General features: G+C 38.1%; 1 protein-coding gene across 6 annotated transcripts in view; it reads right to left on the bottom strand.

The window, feature by feature from the left end:
- KDM4C (lysine demethylase 4C) overlaps positions 1-16,182 on the bottom strand; it is a 389,491-nt gene that overhangs the window by 262,380 nt on the left and 110,929 nt on the right. For all 6 annotated transcript variants that reach the window (XM_087444566.1, XM_087444572.1, XM_087444571.1 and 3 more), the window contains 2 exons: positions 14,760-14,809; positions 2,411-2,514 (listed from right to left, as the gene is read on the bottom strand). In XM_087444566.1, the coding sequence (XP_087300692.1) occupies positions 2,411-2,514; positions 14,760-14,809 (154 nt within the window). The remainder of the gene's footprint in view (positions 1-2,410; positions 2,515-14,759; positions 14,810-16,182) is intronic.

Raw genomic sequence — 16,182 nt, 5'->3', positions numbered from 1 at the left:
CATATCATGAAACAAGTTGGAAAGGGTAGTGCACATAATCTAAAAGAAGACATCAACGATTGTTAAACATACTTTTTCATGTATATGTATGAATATGTACAGATGCATTGAAAGAAGAAGGAAAAAAATGTTACTCCAACTGTGAAATGATTGTCTAAAGAGCAGGTTGAATTGAGGAGGAAGAGTGTGCTACTATATAATGTATACATGCAAAGCCCTTCATACAGATGATCTCTTTTCATCCTTGTAAAAGCCCTATCATGTAGGTACTACTATTATCTCCATTTTTCAGATGAAGAAACTGAGGCTCAGAAAAATTACGTAATTTACCCAAGTGACAGAATCAGGAACGAACTTGGGAAATTTAATGCCAAGGCCTGTGGTGCTCCACCTGTGTTATATTATCATCATCAGAGAACAAGCTCCGTGAGAAGCGAAGAGTCAGCACACACTCTTCATCACAGTGGAAGGGGAAGTGGCAGTATTTCCTATGAAAATCTGCAATTGCCAGTCCACCCTTAAGTTACTGGTGTCTCACCACCTGAGGATGAACACATCCCGCCACTTCCCACAGAAGCCAGCAAATGTCCCACCTTCAGAAGACCAGACAAAAGCCTGGTGCATCTAGTGATCTACCAAGTAGTACTTGGGGAGCCACACACCAGAAAGGGGTACAGGCCACCTGCCTCCTTCTCCCCAAAGACTGAAAAGGAGCTACAAGCTCTGAAGGCCCCCATTCTGCAGAAATGAACCAATCCCACCGTCCTGCTACTTCACATACCCCCCTCCGCAAAGAACAGCTTGATCAAGACCCATCACCAGCCCTAAACCCCCGGAGGTTTTCTGTCATGAGGACTCGAGTCCACTCCTTCTCCTCTGCCTTCTAATATTCCCACTTAAATAAAAGTACCTAATCAAGCTTATGCCAACCACCTAGAAGAAATACTCATCGATGATGTGTCCGAGACTGAAAAGCCTGGTGCCCAGAGGTGTCTGCGAGTAAGACACGGCGGCAAAGCAGCAGTGGCCCCTCTGGGGGGCACAGCTTCTGACCTCTGTACCTGCAGCAGCACTGCAGCCCATCACCAGCTCCTCTCCACACCCGTGGACATTCCCCACAGTGCACATCTCAGAGGCACACTTTTTATCATGGGTAAAAGTATGTGAGTAAACCAGTAGTGAGAGCACCCTCGTCACACAAGACAAGTATGTCTTGTGCATGACTGCCATACAGACAGTGTGTGAGCGAGCAGGGATCACCTCAAGTTAGAGAACGGTTCTTGGTCCTTGCAAAAATCTTACTTTGAACAAAGCCCAAAGGGGTGAGGGGGAGCCTTTAAGGGCCTGAGACTAGGAAGGGGTAAAGATTTAGTCACAAATGAAAAGCTTCTAAGGTGGAAAATAGCAAAGATTATGGGAAAAAAGTAAAATAAAAAATGAAGAAGAAGGCCAGCCCCGTGGCTTAGCGGTTAAGTGCGCGCGCTCCGCTGTTGGCGGCCCAGGTTCGGATCCCAGGCGCGCACCGACGCACCGCTTCTCCGGCCATGCTGAGGCCCCATCCCACATACAGCAACTGGAAGGATGTGCAGCTATGACATACAACTATCTACTGGGGCTCTGGGGAGGAAAAAAATAAATAAATAAAATCTTTAAAAAAAAAAAAATGAAGAAGAGAGTGGAGCTATTTTTTAATGTTTCTGCAAGTAGCTAAGGACTTAATCCTCCTCCACCTGAGAGAGAGCTTTCATTTATCTGGTCAAAAGCGTTTTTCATTTCAGCTTCTTCACATAAAAATTCTCATGCTCTGTAATAATTCTGACCCAATAACTACCCATGGACGCAAAGAAAGAGAGATCTAGCATGTACAGAATCTTACAGAACTTAATCTTCAGAAATACCCCAAAGAAGCACTATCTGATTATTAAATCATCAGGCAATTTTATCCATAATGAAATCTCAATTGTAGTATATATCTGAATGTGTTTAGAAGCAACATACTGGTACATACATAACACACTGGTACCATAATCATTGATTCTAACCAACCAAACTCTAATAATAATTGCTCTGAATTCTTTTCAAAAAATAGATCACATATACATAAATTATGTTGCTCATATAAAAGTCTTCCACTTAAAAGTGCCACACCTTATTTTGTCAAACGTGCTGTATTTTATTTTCAGTATTGTTATAAGTGAACTATAACAGCACCAAACCTTTATAAATAAAAATAATTTCAAATTAGTATTTAGATAAATAAGTTACATTATAAAACAGGAATCTGAACTTTTCTCCCCACATCCTACAAATCCTACCTTAACTGAAAGATATATTAGCTTATGTTACACTTGTCTTAGATACATATACTACACACGCAAAATGAATTTGTTAAAGAGTAATACTGATATACCTTGTCAAAGGGAATACCATACTTCTTCAATACTGAGGGAGATATCAGTGTCATCTTGTGGCGAAGAAATGCATCACAGCCTTGTGAACTGCTTGGGAAAAAACCTACATGGAAACAATAAATATAAGCAGTATTGTGTCAATCAAGCTAAAATTTCAGATAGTTTTTTTTAAGCTTATGTTCCAGTATTCTTATAGAATGACAGTTTTATGCAAATATCAACCAAAAAAACCCTGATACCAAATTAGAGTCAGAATTCTTGAAAATTAAGGGATACATACTTATATCACCAAAGATTGACCTTTTCTACAAAAAGATCTACTCAGGGCTGTTTTCATAACATATAAAATTACCAAATCTTACAAATTTCAATTTGTAACAAATCTGAATTCAATCTGCCTAATTAATATCTGATAAATGGACAAAATATTAAGGGAGGTTAGGAGAGGCAAATAAGCATTTTAATAGAGGAATCTCTCATTTTACACTCCTAGAAATGATCATTCTAGAAGCCCTTGTCCCAATGCCTGGCATACAGTAGACATATAGCAGTTCCCCTCCTTTCTTTGTTTCTTTATGATCAACTTTAAACAGTCTAACGGCTACTAATTTCCTGAACCAACTTCCCGGCCAGCACCAGTAAACTGCTTGGAAACCTGCCTCACCAGCCTGTATGGGAGCAGTATTTTGAGGAGGCCTTTAAATGAGGAAGCTAAATAAGCAGCAACTCTCTCATTCAACAGTAGATTACGCACAAAAACATAGTTGTTTTTTCCTCCATCGCTGACCTCAATCCTGCAGTTCTGTCTGAGGCAGACTCTCACCGACTCAGTCAGGCAAGCCCGAGAAAATGAACATGCTCGATGCCCTGATCCTCACCTTCCTCACTCAGAGGGGAAAACTACCATAGTGAAGAGAGCGGGAAAGCAAGAAGAGAAGCAGAAGAGAAACATGGAGGGGCCGGCCCCATGGCTTAGCAGTTAAGTGCGCGCGCTCCGCTACTGGCGGCCCAGGTTCAGATCCCGGGCGCGCACCGACGCACCACTTGTCCGGTCATGCTGAGGCCGCGTCCCACATACAGCAACTAGAAGGATGTGCAACCAGGACATGCAACTATCTACTGGGGCTTTGGGGAGAAAAAGGGGAAAAGGAAAAAAGGAGGAGGATTGGCAATAGATGTTAGCTCAGGACCGGTCTTCCTCAGCAAAAAGAGGAGGATTGGCATGGATGTTAGCTCAGGGCTGATCTTCGTCACAAAAAAAAAGAAAAGAGAGAGAGAGAAACATGGATACGACGGAGGAGAATCACAGAGAGAAAACCCAAAAGGAAAAGAGAACTCACCAGGAAAACATGTGTGATGCATATGAGTCAAGTAAGAGGAAGCACAAATATTGGTTAACTCCTCCACTGCCAAAATGAAGAAAAAGCCACTGGAAATGTTACTTATCTAACTCTGTGGCTCACTACATGCAACTAACTCAAGAATGTGACCAATCTGATGATAGAATTACTAACACTCATTAACTAACCATGAACCTTCTTTTTTTTGGTGAAGAAGATGGTCCCTGAGCTAACATCCACGCCAATCTTCCTCTATTTTGTATGCAGAATGCCGCCACAGCATGGTTTGATGAGTGGTGTGTAGGTCCATGCCCGGGATCCAAACTTGTGATGCCGGGGCCACAGAAGCGGAGCACATGAACTTAACCGCTATGCCACCAGGCCAGCCCCATCCATGAACCATTTTAACCTCACAGAATAGAAGTGTTTCACAGGAATATTTAAAACAAATCAAATAGCCAGGAAAGAGTCATTAGGATACAAGGAACCACCTGCAAAAAGTAGTATGTTCTGAGGGCCAGCCTGGTTGCTTAGTGGTTAAGTTCGCACGCTCCTCTTCGGTGGCCCAGGGTTTGCAGGTTCGGATTCCTGGGTGGACCCACGCACGCTTATCACGCCATGCTGTGGAGGCATCCCATATAAAGTAGAGGAAGATGGGGACAGATGTTAGCCCAGAGCCCATCTTCCACAGCAAAAAGAGGAGAATTGGCAACAGATGTTAGCCCAGGGCTAATCTTCCTCACCAAAAAAAAAAAAAAGGTAGTATGTTCTGCTTAAGCATCTGCACCTGGATTTTTTAAAAAGCAAAATAGACGGAAATATAAAAAAGAATATGCCAATGGAAACATCAGAAACACTATCGTTCTCTACAATGCCAATAGGAATAAAAGGAATAATTTTGCCCATATGATCACTTGACGCAGCCCTCTGTTTGTGGTTAATATTCATAAAACATAAATAGAAAATAAAACATTATGCCAAATAAGTACTCTAGGAAAGAATGCAGACTTCAGCGAATGGAGAGAAAGGACTACACTAATGCAATGGCCAGATCTGCACAATAAGAGCCTGAGTCCTACAACACAGAAAAGCACAGCAGGGTGGTCCCCAAACACACAGCCCACGGAAACGTTTTAATAATACAATTTAAATGGATCTATCAAACTTTTCAAATCTGTAACTTTGTGCAGCACTACAGGAATTAAGTTTTAAATTAAAATCAATGAAGAAAGAGGAGTCTATTTAATTTTCTTTTGATATGGATTTGTAATCAGGACCTGAACAATGTGGTGACTGGTCGTAAGTTAATTTAAATTGGAAAACCACTGAAGGAAGGTAATTTGCAGTATATTAAGAACTTCACATTGGCTCAGAACTTATATTTACAGCAGGCTATCAGAATTATATTTTACATCACCCTGGAAAACACCTCATAAACAGCACAAATTATGTACAAAGCATGTGTCTCAAAATGAATTGTAGCTCAACTACCCACAGGAGTGCACGGTTCATACTCACTCTCACTCCACAGTCTATGAAAAGTATTTGATTCAAATATAAGCAAGCCAATATAACCAGAATACTATTAGATACAAAATGATAATACTGTAAAAGACTCAGAATTTTGCCAGCTAGAGAAATGTTGGTGTCTTTCATAATAAATGAAAAAGCAGCTTCGGAGTCACTTGTAGGAAAAGTAACAAAAACAGCTCTTATAGAAAAAAATAACATTTAACTAAAAATTCAACTTAAGACTATCAGAGTTTTTCAAAAGTCATCAAATAAAAAGAAAATATAGTTATATAACACTATTTATAATATAGTGTTAAAATTTTTACAAGTAAATTCTTTAAATATGCCCTTCAGAATCATTTTTGTTTATTCTAATATTTACTTTCTAGATATTCTTTCTTAAAAGTTTTGAATAATTTATTTGGAATAAGTCTTCTCTGAAAGTTATCATACTTTAATGTTACTACTGTAACATTCCATAAGACTTTCCAATTTACCAGTCACACAATGGGGGAGTCTGCTATTTCACAATCTTGAAGATTAAGAAGTTCCAATAAGGAAACATTGTATACTGATCCCTCAATCATCTAGCAGTGGAAATAGCAGTTAGCACCCCACTGCCACCCCTCACATGCCCCCTGGTCCCCAGGTAATATGCCAGGTGTAGAACACACAGAATAAACATGACACATCTTCCTGCATCATCTAGTTTTGTCACGTTAAATCACTTGGTTTAGGGCCGGCTCCGTGGCTTAGCGGTTAAGTGCGCGTGCTCTGATGCTGGCGGCCCGGGTTCGGATCCCGGGCGCGCCCCGAGGCACCACTTCTCCGTCCAACGCGAGGCCGAGTCCCACGTACAGCAACTAGAAGGATGTGAACCTATGACATGCAACTATCTACTGGGGCTTTGGGGGGAAAAAAATGAATAAATAAAATCTTTAAATCACTTGGTTTACTTTTACATAAAAACAAACATTAGGCGAACAAAATACAAAATCCGCAGGAGTGTTGTAGGGCAGTAGGGTTTCACTCTCCTCTCCTGTAGGGTATTTTGGTGGAAGCATTTGAGAGGCAGCTGCTGTGAGGGGCACACTGTGCTATGGGATTCTGTATAAATCTTAGCCAATTCCCTCCTTCAGATATTTAACACACAAGCTTACTTGAGCACCAACTTTCCTCTCCCCCTTACTACTCCCAACAAACACACACCTTTTCCTTGGTAGTAAATAGTAGAGCTAAGTTTTAGATCAAAGACCTAATTATTTGAATTATTTGAAGCCAGCCTCACCTTGTCCACATGGCCAGCATAACAAAAGAGAGTAACAGTTGTTATGAACTTGGAGTTCAGCTTTGAAGAGACATGGATTCCAAACAAGACTCCAACACTCATGTAGCTTTGACTAGTCCCATAATCTCTCAGTTCCTCAATTTCCCCATCTGTACAATCAGGATGCTATTATTATCTTCCTCACTGGGTTCTCTTTTTTTTCCAGTTTTATTGAGATATAATTGACAGATAACATTCCATAAGTTTAAGGTGTGCAGCCTAATGATTTGATATATGTATAAACTGTGAAACGATTACCACAGTAAGTTTACTTAACACATCCATCACCACACATAGTTTCAAATGTTTTGTGTGTGTTTTAAGATCTACTCTCTTAGCAACTTCCAAATATACAATACAGTATTAACTATAGTCACCATGCTGTACAGTACATCCCCAGAACTTATTCATCTTATAACTGGAAGTTTGTACCTTGTGGCCACCTTCACCCATTTCTCCAACCGCCCATCTCTAGCAACCCTCAATCTGTTCTCTATAAGTTTAGGTTTTTTTAGATTACACATATAAGTGAGATCATACAGTATTTATCTTTCTTTGACTTATTTCACTTAACAAAATGCCCTCAAGGTTAATCCATGTTGTTGCAAATGGCAGGATTTCGTTCTTTCTCATGGCTGAATAATATTCCATTGTGTACATATAACACATTTGATTTATCCATTCATAATTAATGGACACTTAGGTTGTTTCCATGATTTGGCTATTATAAATAATGCTGCAATGAACACAGGGGTGCAGATATTTCTTCAAGACAGTCATTTCATTTCTCTCAGATACATACTCAGAAATGGAATTCCTGGATCATATGGTAGTCCTATTTTTTTAAGGAACCTCCATACTGTTTTCTATAGTGGCTCTCCTCACTGGATCCTTATGGGAATCCAATGAGATTGTTTACAAAAAAACTTAGCTATAGTCAAAAGGTGGAAACAACCTGAATGTCCATCAACTGACAGATGGATGAACAAAATGTAGTATACCCATACACTGAAACATTCCTCAGCCATAAAAAAGAAGGAAGTACTGATATATGCTATAATATGGAAAACACGCTAAGTGAAAGAAGCCAGACACAAAAAGTCACATATTATTTGATTCCATGTATATGAAACATCCAGAATAGATAAATATCTAGACAGAAAGCAAACTAGTAGCTGCCAAGGGCTGGAGAGGGGTGGGAAGGAATGGACAATAACTGATTAATACATTCAGGCTTTCCTTTTAGGGTGATGAAAATGTCTTGAAACTAGATAGAGGTGATGATTGCACAATGTGAATATACTAAATGCCGCTGAATTACACACTTTGAAATGGTTAATGGTCTATTTTATGTTATGTTAAAAAAAAACTTATCGGTATACTTCACACATAGTAACATTCAATGAAGAGCAGCCACTATTAATATCCCTATTACTCATTTCCACCATATTGACTCTAACCATCATGTTAGTTCAAAGAATGTTCCTTTTCCACCACCTCTGCAGCGTGCTAGCTGAGAAGGTGGATCCCAGTCCCAGGAGACCCAGAGAGCCGAATGGGGAGGTGCCGCAGAAGGTCAGTGGTCACAAAGCCTTAAGAACCATCTCATTCCCCTGGGCCTTGTGACCCAAACCTAGCAGTCCTGGTCACAAGTAACTAGCTTCTCCCCCAAAAAGAGTTCTAACAGTCAGTACAACGTGGGTTAAACTATACGGATTCATTCTTTACTTTATATTCACCATCGTCTCTCTAACTCTGCTGTTTTAAAATCAGATGTAAAAATTCCATCTGGATTCTAAATTACTCACAATGGGCTTCTATGAAACTAAAAAAACCAGATGGAGAAGATAATCTGTTATTTCACATTCACATAACTCAAGCTACGGATCCTGGTAGGGACAATCACTTTACATCTTAGTCCTCCCCCCAATATCAACTCCTCTCCACAAGTAACACATTAGGGTCTCTATGACAGGTAGACCAATGAGCTCCCAATGAAATGCTATCTGACTTGGGGGTAAAATAAATGAAAGAATAGTCTGGAAAAATAAACCATTTTTCTACTAAACTATTAAATAGTAAGAATATATATATTTCCATTTTAAATAAATATTCAAAAATTAGAACTGCAATATTGTGTAAGATCCATGGAGCAAAATAGCTTAAACATTTATTTCAAGAAGAATCGACTCTTGTGGCTACAGCATCCAAGAGGAGGAGAAGAACAATAGTACAAAGTTATATTAGGCTACTCAGTAACTTGATTTTTAGGGTCCATAGCTCATTCACACTGTACTGTCTACAAAGATAGGATACTGCTAGCTGCCAATTTCTTAACAAACTAAAGTCAATCATCTTTTTATTTTTCTTTTTAAAGATATTATACAGTGGCAAGCAAGCAAAGACGGTCTTTGGAATCATTCTTCCAATCCAAACAATATGTTAGAGGGATGCAAGACTAGCATGATAAGGAGCATGTACTCCAGAGATGCCAATAGAGTCCTGAAACCCTAAAAGAACCCCATAATAACCTTTGCTAAGACTGCCAAAGTACTGCTGGGAGTTCTGTAGCAATGAGAAGTATAGAATCCCACAAGCCTCCTCAAGGACCAGATACTGTATGCATCCAAAGGCTGTCCTGTATTCAGTGTAAAAGTGATCGTATGTGAGAAGCATTATTCTAAGTGAAAGAAACAAGATACAAAGTCTACATATTGTATAATCCCACTTTAATGACAATTCTAGAGAAGGTGAAACTATAGGGACAGAAATCAGATTAGTGGTTGCCCGTGGCTGGGGAGAGGGATTAACTGTAAAAGGGCACGAAATAACTTTCTCGAGGTACTAGAAATGTTCCTTGTCTTGATAATGGTGTTGGTTGCACCCCTGAATACAGTTGTCAAAACTCACTGAATTTAAAAGGAGTGAATTTTACTGCAAGTACATTTTACCTCAATAAATGTGACCCCTAAAAAAATCATTAAATGTTGGGGCTGGCCCGGTGGTATAGTGGTTAAGTTCACACACTCCGCTTCGGCGGCCCAGGGTTCGCAGGATCAGATCCTGGGTGCGGACCTACGCACTGCTCATCACGCCATGCTGTGGCAGCGCCCCATATACGAAATGGAGGCAGATGGGCACAGATGTTAGCTCAGGGCTAATCTTCCTCAGCAAAAAGAGGAAGATTGGCAACAGATATTAGCTCATGGCCAATCTTCCTCACACACACACACAAATGTCATTAAATGTTTTTAAATTGTTTTAGAAATAGAGTGGATGTGCTCTAAAAAGAGTGTGTTCTTTCCTTCAGAGGAAAATTTCTCCCAATTGTCAACTGGTTTGCAGTTTCCAATATAATAGCTATTACTAACTAAGGAATTCTTTTTAAATCCCAATCTCATATGACTCAAACACTAACAGAGGCTATTGCTATTCAATCACCCAAAGTTTCAGCTGTGGAAAAAGATTTGAAAATCAAAGTTTAGCAACCATTTCTATGGGTATACAACCACTAGATTAGAGAAGCTGAATTGAGTTATTAATCACTCAGGAAAGAAAGGCAGAGAGGGAAGAAAGGGGAGAGGAAAGATGGAGAAATCAGACATGTAGAATGTATTTCCACACCAGCAACAGATTCTGATAAAGATAATTTCATTTGAATATAATTGAAATTTAACCAGAGCTGCTTTGATATAGTTTTTATAATGGTTTTTGCAATATTCATATGACTGATATGAGGCTTAAAAAATATAGCAACCATAGAAATGAATGGTAAAGAAAAGTACACAGAAAAAGGGTATGGAAGGATTGCTTCTGTGGGAAATGCTTTTAGATAGATGTATTTGACTTATACATGAAATTTCTTAATAAGCTTATTCATGAAAAGAACCAATGAGCTATATTACATGGGGAGAAACCTGGTGATTTTTACCCACATTCCTACTTAAGAGGTCAACATAAGAGGTTTAAACTATAGTCAGTCTCTCCGTGCTTCCTACCGATCACGGAGCAAGTACTTACTCAGGATTGGGTAGAAAATTATCCAACTGCAAGCTTCACTCTGCTCTAAGTGTCCCATAATCTATCAACATCTCTACTGGTAGAGATACAGCTCCATGGAGCTCTCCAGCAGGAGCGCCAGGAGAAATTGATTCTGATCTTGGAATGGAGAAGGGTGGTGGCTCTCCTAAACAACTGTCTTAGTTTTATTTCCTGAACATAGTCCACTGTGTAAGGGGCAAGTTTTTTTCCATTTCAAGCTGGTTCGTAGAACACTTAAGAGTTAAAATTTTCACCTAATTTAACGGGTATATGGGTCATTACATACGGTTTTTTACTGCACTCCTGAGACTGCTTTCTTTCAGTTCCTGCTTCTCCCCCTCTGACAGGACACATGGGCCACACATGCACAGGTCACCCAGGACTCCCCCGGCCAAGCACTCTGGGCTCAAACAGGTCACAGTCAAGCTAACCAGGATTTCCTGGCTCAGCTTCCACCCCGGAAAAGCAAAGAACACAATTTCCCTCCATAACAATTCCTCCCTGCTAGCTGGTATCTTCTTCCCGAATTCCTCCTCCCCATTCTCTACTGTCACTTCTCAAAACTGTCTTTCACCCCATGTTCGAATTACGCTAGCTTGGTGTACGTTATGTATTATTGCCCAATGTCTAAAATCCTGGTAGGAACACGGTTGGATATTAAATGTTCAAAAATACAAACATGGGCAGTGACATCTACATCAAATTATGAGGAAATTAAGTTGAGGGACTGTTTCACCATCCTTAATGCAACTTGGCTGATAGGAAGATGAAAATAAACATACCCTGACACACCACGCATTGATCTCCATGCCTAAGGCATGAGTTAGGCCTGAAGACAGAAAATATATCACTGGAATTCTCCATTTTTTAGGCTTAGGGTGTCCCTTAAAATTGATTATTTACAATCAGGGGTATTTTATTTATTAGCCTTTCAAAACCAGGCATTTTAATATAATATTTTCAGACCATCAGCTAAACGACTGCTTAAGGGAATAACGTACTTATCATTTTGAGAGCTGATAAAAGTACATTTTCCTAATTCCACGACAGAGGTAGGAGACAGGTCAATTTAGCATCTATTCATAAAATTAAAATGACTCGTTATTTATAGCTGCTCTTCTAGTCTCTTGACAGCAACAGTTCTTAATCTCTTTTGGACCAAACCCTCTTTAAGGGATTTGATGATCGCTTCCCAGAAATCCACACATATGCCCAATTTTGAATATAATTTCAGAGTCCACAGACTGCCTGCATCCTACCCACAGGCCCTTGTTCACCTACTGGAACAGGAATCCCTGCAAATCAGGCTAAGACTCACTGCTCCACAGGCTTAAACTCAAGATTAATAGTCATTTAAAGAAAACACACACACACACACACACACACACACACAAACCCACACCAAAAATAACTGTTTAAAAAAACACGAACTAAATTAATCCTTCAGAATAATGATTCTTCTGTTCCTTTTAGCTGACTGTTGCTTTTTGAATAAGTCAAAACTAAAACACTTGTTACAAGTAAATATAAGGATCTAAAAGAATCCATTTATTTACTTCTATCATACTGTCATTTGAAACAAGATTCTCGCTGATCATTCACACTTCCAAAATCAGCTGCACAAAGTTCTAACTCACATATTTTATTCCCAATAACCAAAATTTTGACCAAAGTAAATCATCTTCAATTTTTTTAAATACTAGCTTTTTATTCACAATAAGAGACCAATAGAATACAGTCCTTCACAAAAAAATTTTGCCATTCCCAATTTACTTTAATCCATATTTTGCTTAACTTAAGAGAACAGCAAAGATATTGTCTTATTTCTAAAATAGATGAGATTTAGACATTCTAAAAACTGAAAATTTTCCAACTGTTATTCATGACTTAACGTTATATCTCTATTCTCCTTTATACTTTCCATTCAATTTTATCAAACCAAAAATTAGAAAGAATGCAATGGCATTATAAGCAAACATAAGTATAAAAACTGCAACAATTCACTAGAGATTTTTTATTACATTTACGTCTACATAATATTGAAAAAAACCCTGTATAAATGAGAAAGCAGCTGAAGGGCAAAATCAAACTCCTGACTTTATTAGATGCAGGCCTAATATCTTTCAGATAAAATATTTGTAGGTGCCACAGTCAATCAAGATTTCAATAGAAACCAAAGATGAAAGCATTCATGCATAAAAGGCAAGTATGATAATTATGATGTGCAGACAAGATAATGGAAAATATCCGAGGCTGCTTTTCAGTTTATGTATCAAGTGCCACCCTGACCTAGACATCCTATAATGCTCCATCACATTTACTGCATTATTTTATCATTTTAATTATTTAGCAGAATTCAATTAATTTAGCTGGCGTCTGGTCAGTGATGGGAATCCTCCACTATCTTATAGAGTCTTTTCCTTGTGTCATCTGTCAAAATAACGGTGCAAAACAGTTTTGAAAAAATACACAACTGAATTTAAAGTTCTTGTTCATCCTTCAAGATTATTAACGTCTTACTGATTAAACAAATGGCACCCATTTTCCTGGAATGTCATTTTCAGACTGTTTATGTCAAAGTGTTTATAGACAGCTTATAGCAGAAATTTTAGCATGTGGCTCCATTTTAAAAGTTCTCTGGTGGTGAGAAAATAGAATAGAAAATGGTGGGATAATTATTATAGAGAAGAGGATAGTTCAGCATCTAGATTTAGCACAAAGTTCACTCCCTGGGTATTTAAGGATTAAAATCATCATTTTCTAACCTGTGCTCTAATCTGTTATCCAGAACCAGGATTCATCCACCTTAAAATTCATGAAAATAGTCCCTAACAAAGTTCAAGATTACAATTACATTGCTATTATTACTATAATGTATTACATTATAAAAACATTAAGACTCTATAGTTATTAGCCTGCCAAAATTATAATAATGCTTCTTACAAATGTGATACTGTAACTGTTCCTTCTAATACTCTATAATTTGGGGGAAAGCAACTTTTATATGTCATTTAAATGTCTGTTCAGAACTGTCAAGTCAAAGAATGGGGTTACTCAGTGTCCCCGTTTCATCACTGAATGGAAGCATAATAATGCAGGGACAAAATTCCCCTCTTTCTAGAAGGCAAACTTAACATACCAACGAAACTCAGATCAGCACCTGACCAAGGGCAATGCTCGCTGAGGATTCACTCCTGGATGAAGGCGGAATGCCTTAACTTTAGTTGTCACTCAAATGGAACTCCACTTTCCCCTGGAAATAAGCCTATTTCTTCCTTGGCAAGGGTAGCTAGCAAAACAGAAAATGAGGTTGGCAGGGGGTAAATCTGAGTCTCCCCCACTGGGTAAGCAGATGAGGAGAAGGTTGCCTGGTGCATCTTGAAGACAGAGAAGAAATGAGGAAGGCACTCTCTGCAGACACAAGTGGGTACAGTGTGAAACGATCAATAGAGCTCCCAGAAGAATTCTTCAATCCAGCCCTCAAGAATATGGACAAAGCCATAAAAAATTAAAATTCAAGTTCCAGTAAAGTACGTTTAATTTTGCTAGGCTAAGAAAGCATACAATCTCATGCTTATCCAGCTACCTGGGGACATTCACCTTCATACTTCCATAAGGGCACTCCCAGGCCGAGGGGACCAAACAAGACTTGGGAATCTCAGGAGATTTAACACAACCCTTTAGTGAAATGATATGACAACATGAAAAGTACCCATAAAACACCAGCACCCTGAGCTGCAGCATCAGTACTCCTTGGAATTTATCTCAAGTAAGCAACTTAAAAGAAGGAAAAATATTACCAGCATAATGATGTTAAAAACGTTACATACAGGAGAAAAAAATCCGGAAATAACCAAAATAGGATAAGTGCAATCACTTGATGAAATATCAAGCAGCTAACTAAAATAATCAAGAAGATTAAGCAACAGGGAAAAATATTCACATTGATATTACTATTCACAATAATAAAAAATATTATGTGAAAAACATTAAAATTCTTCAATTAGAGAAACATTTAAAAGCCAATTACTTGAAAAGAATAAAATTAACAGAGTAACAGTCTACACTATAAAAATACCTCAAAAATAAAGAACCTATCTAGATGAGAAACACAAAAAGCAACCTTACCTTGAGCTAGTCTTTCAAGTCGTTTTCCATGCTCCGGGGGTATAGCATACCTAAAATTTCAAAAATAAATAAAAATTTCAGGTTTATAACTGTTCAGGTAGTATCCTAAGGACATCTATTCCTAACTAAAGTCATGTAAAAATAATTCAACACCATACACCACTTAGATGAACTGAACAGAGATTAGAAAACCAATCACAGGGTCATATGCCTTGGACACTGGACAGAAGAAAAATAAATTTATAAATTACCTATTTCAGTCCCCCAGCTCACCATCCCAACCATGTTTTACAGATTAGGGAACAAAGGCCCAAGCCCAGTAAACTGCTTTGACAAGGGGGCAGACAGCCACAGCATGGAGACTAGGACCTCCCTCCCAACACACAGCACCCCAGCAATCTGGGGATATTTCTGTTTGTGTGCTTTTTGTTTTGTGGTTGGTTGGTTTTGCTTTTGTTTTTAAGAGAACCTGGGTTAGTTTTTTTTTAACCTTTTGAAATGTGTTTATTGACAAGGACAGAACACAAAATTATTATAGCAACATTTATATTTCCACCAAACTTTTCTAAGAGCATTATAATTTTCAAACAGATTTTAAATTAAAAACTACCAGCCATAAAAAACGTTGATTATGTGACTTTTAAAATCCTGTTCTATAAAAAATAATTTTTCATCCTTGAAGAACAGAAATACTCATTTCTAGTTCCTGGTGTTTTCAAAAGTGAAATATTTCAACTTATTTACTGTGAACTTACTAATAAATTTTAAAACAATAATCTCCCAATATACCACATAAATACTAAATTTTATAGGCAATTTTAATGACTAAATTTAAGGATATTTAAAATAAAATTAAATGATTGTGTTTTAAGTAAAAATGATACGTTATTCTTAAGATTTATATTTGCTATGTTTATTAGCTCAACATATTAAGTACAAGTTACTTTTTACTAAAATAACTTTTCTAATTTTACTTAACACCACACTTGGTTGCATTTAATGCCACTAATAACATATGCAAAATTTAATTGGATCCAATGTAACTAGGCAATTCTCTAAAAGAAAATTCATCCATATATCCTGTTCCTTAAGGCACTGTTAATGAAATTATTCCAACTGAATTGGGAAGATAAAATTTTAGCATAAATAAATGACAATTACCCAACATATATTTATATACTGGCTACTTCTTACCAGTTTTTAATGCCTTGTTTATATCACCAACTATACTCAGAAAAGGAAAAACACATATATATATGTCCCAGACAAGAGGGTCGCCTCCCCCATAACATACACACATGCATGTGTACACAAACACACAGGCATGCACACATGTAATACATATATGCGTGACCACAAAGCGTTGGACGTGGATGGAGTTATTTACGTATCCAGATTCACTTTTCTGAAAAATTGGCATCAA

The sequence above is a fragment of the Ceratotherium simum genome, chromosome 20, assembly GCF_057802395.1.
Source record: "Ceratotherium simum simum isolate JZ-2026a chromosome 20, ASM5780239v1, whole genome shotgun sequence".
NCBI lineage: Eukaryota > Metazoa > Chordata > Mammalia > Perissodactyla > Rhinocerotidae > Ceratotherium > Ceratotherium simum.
The sequence above is the reverse complement of the archived record's forward strand: the minus strand, read 5'-3'. Positions and strand labels throughout refer to the sequence as shown.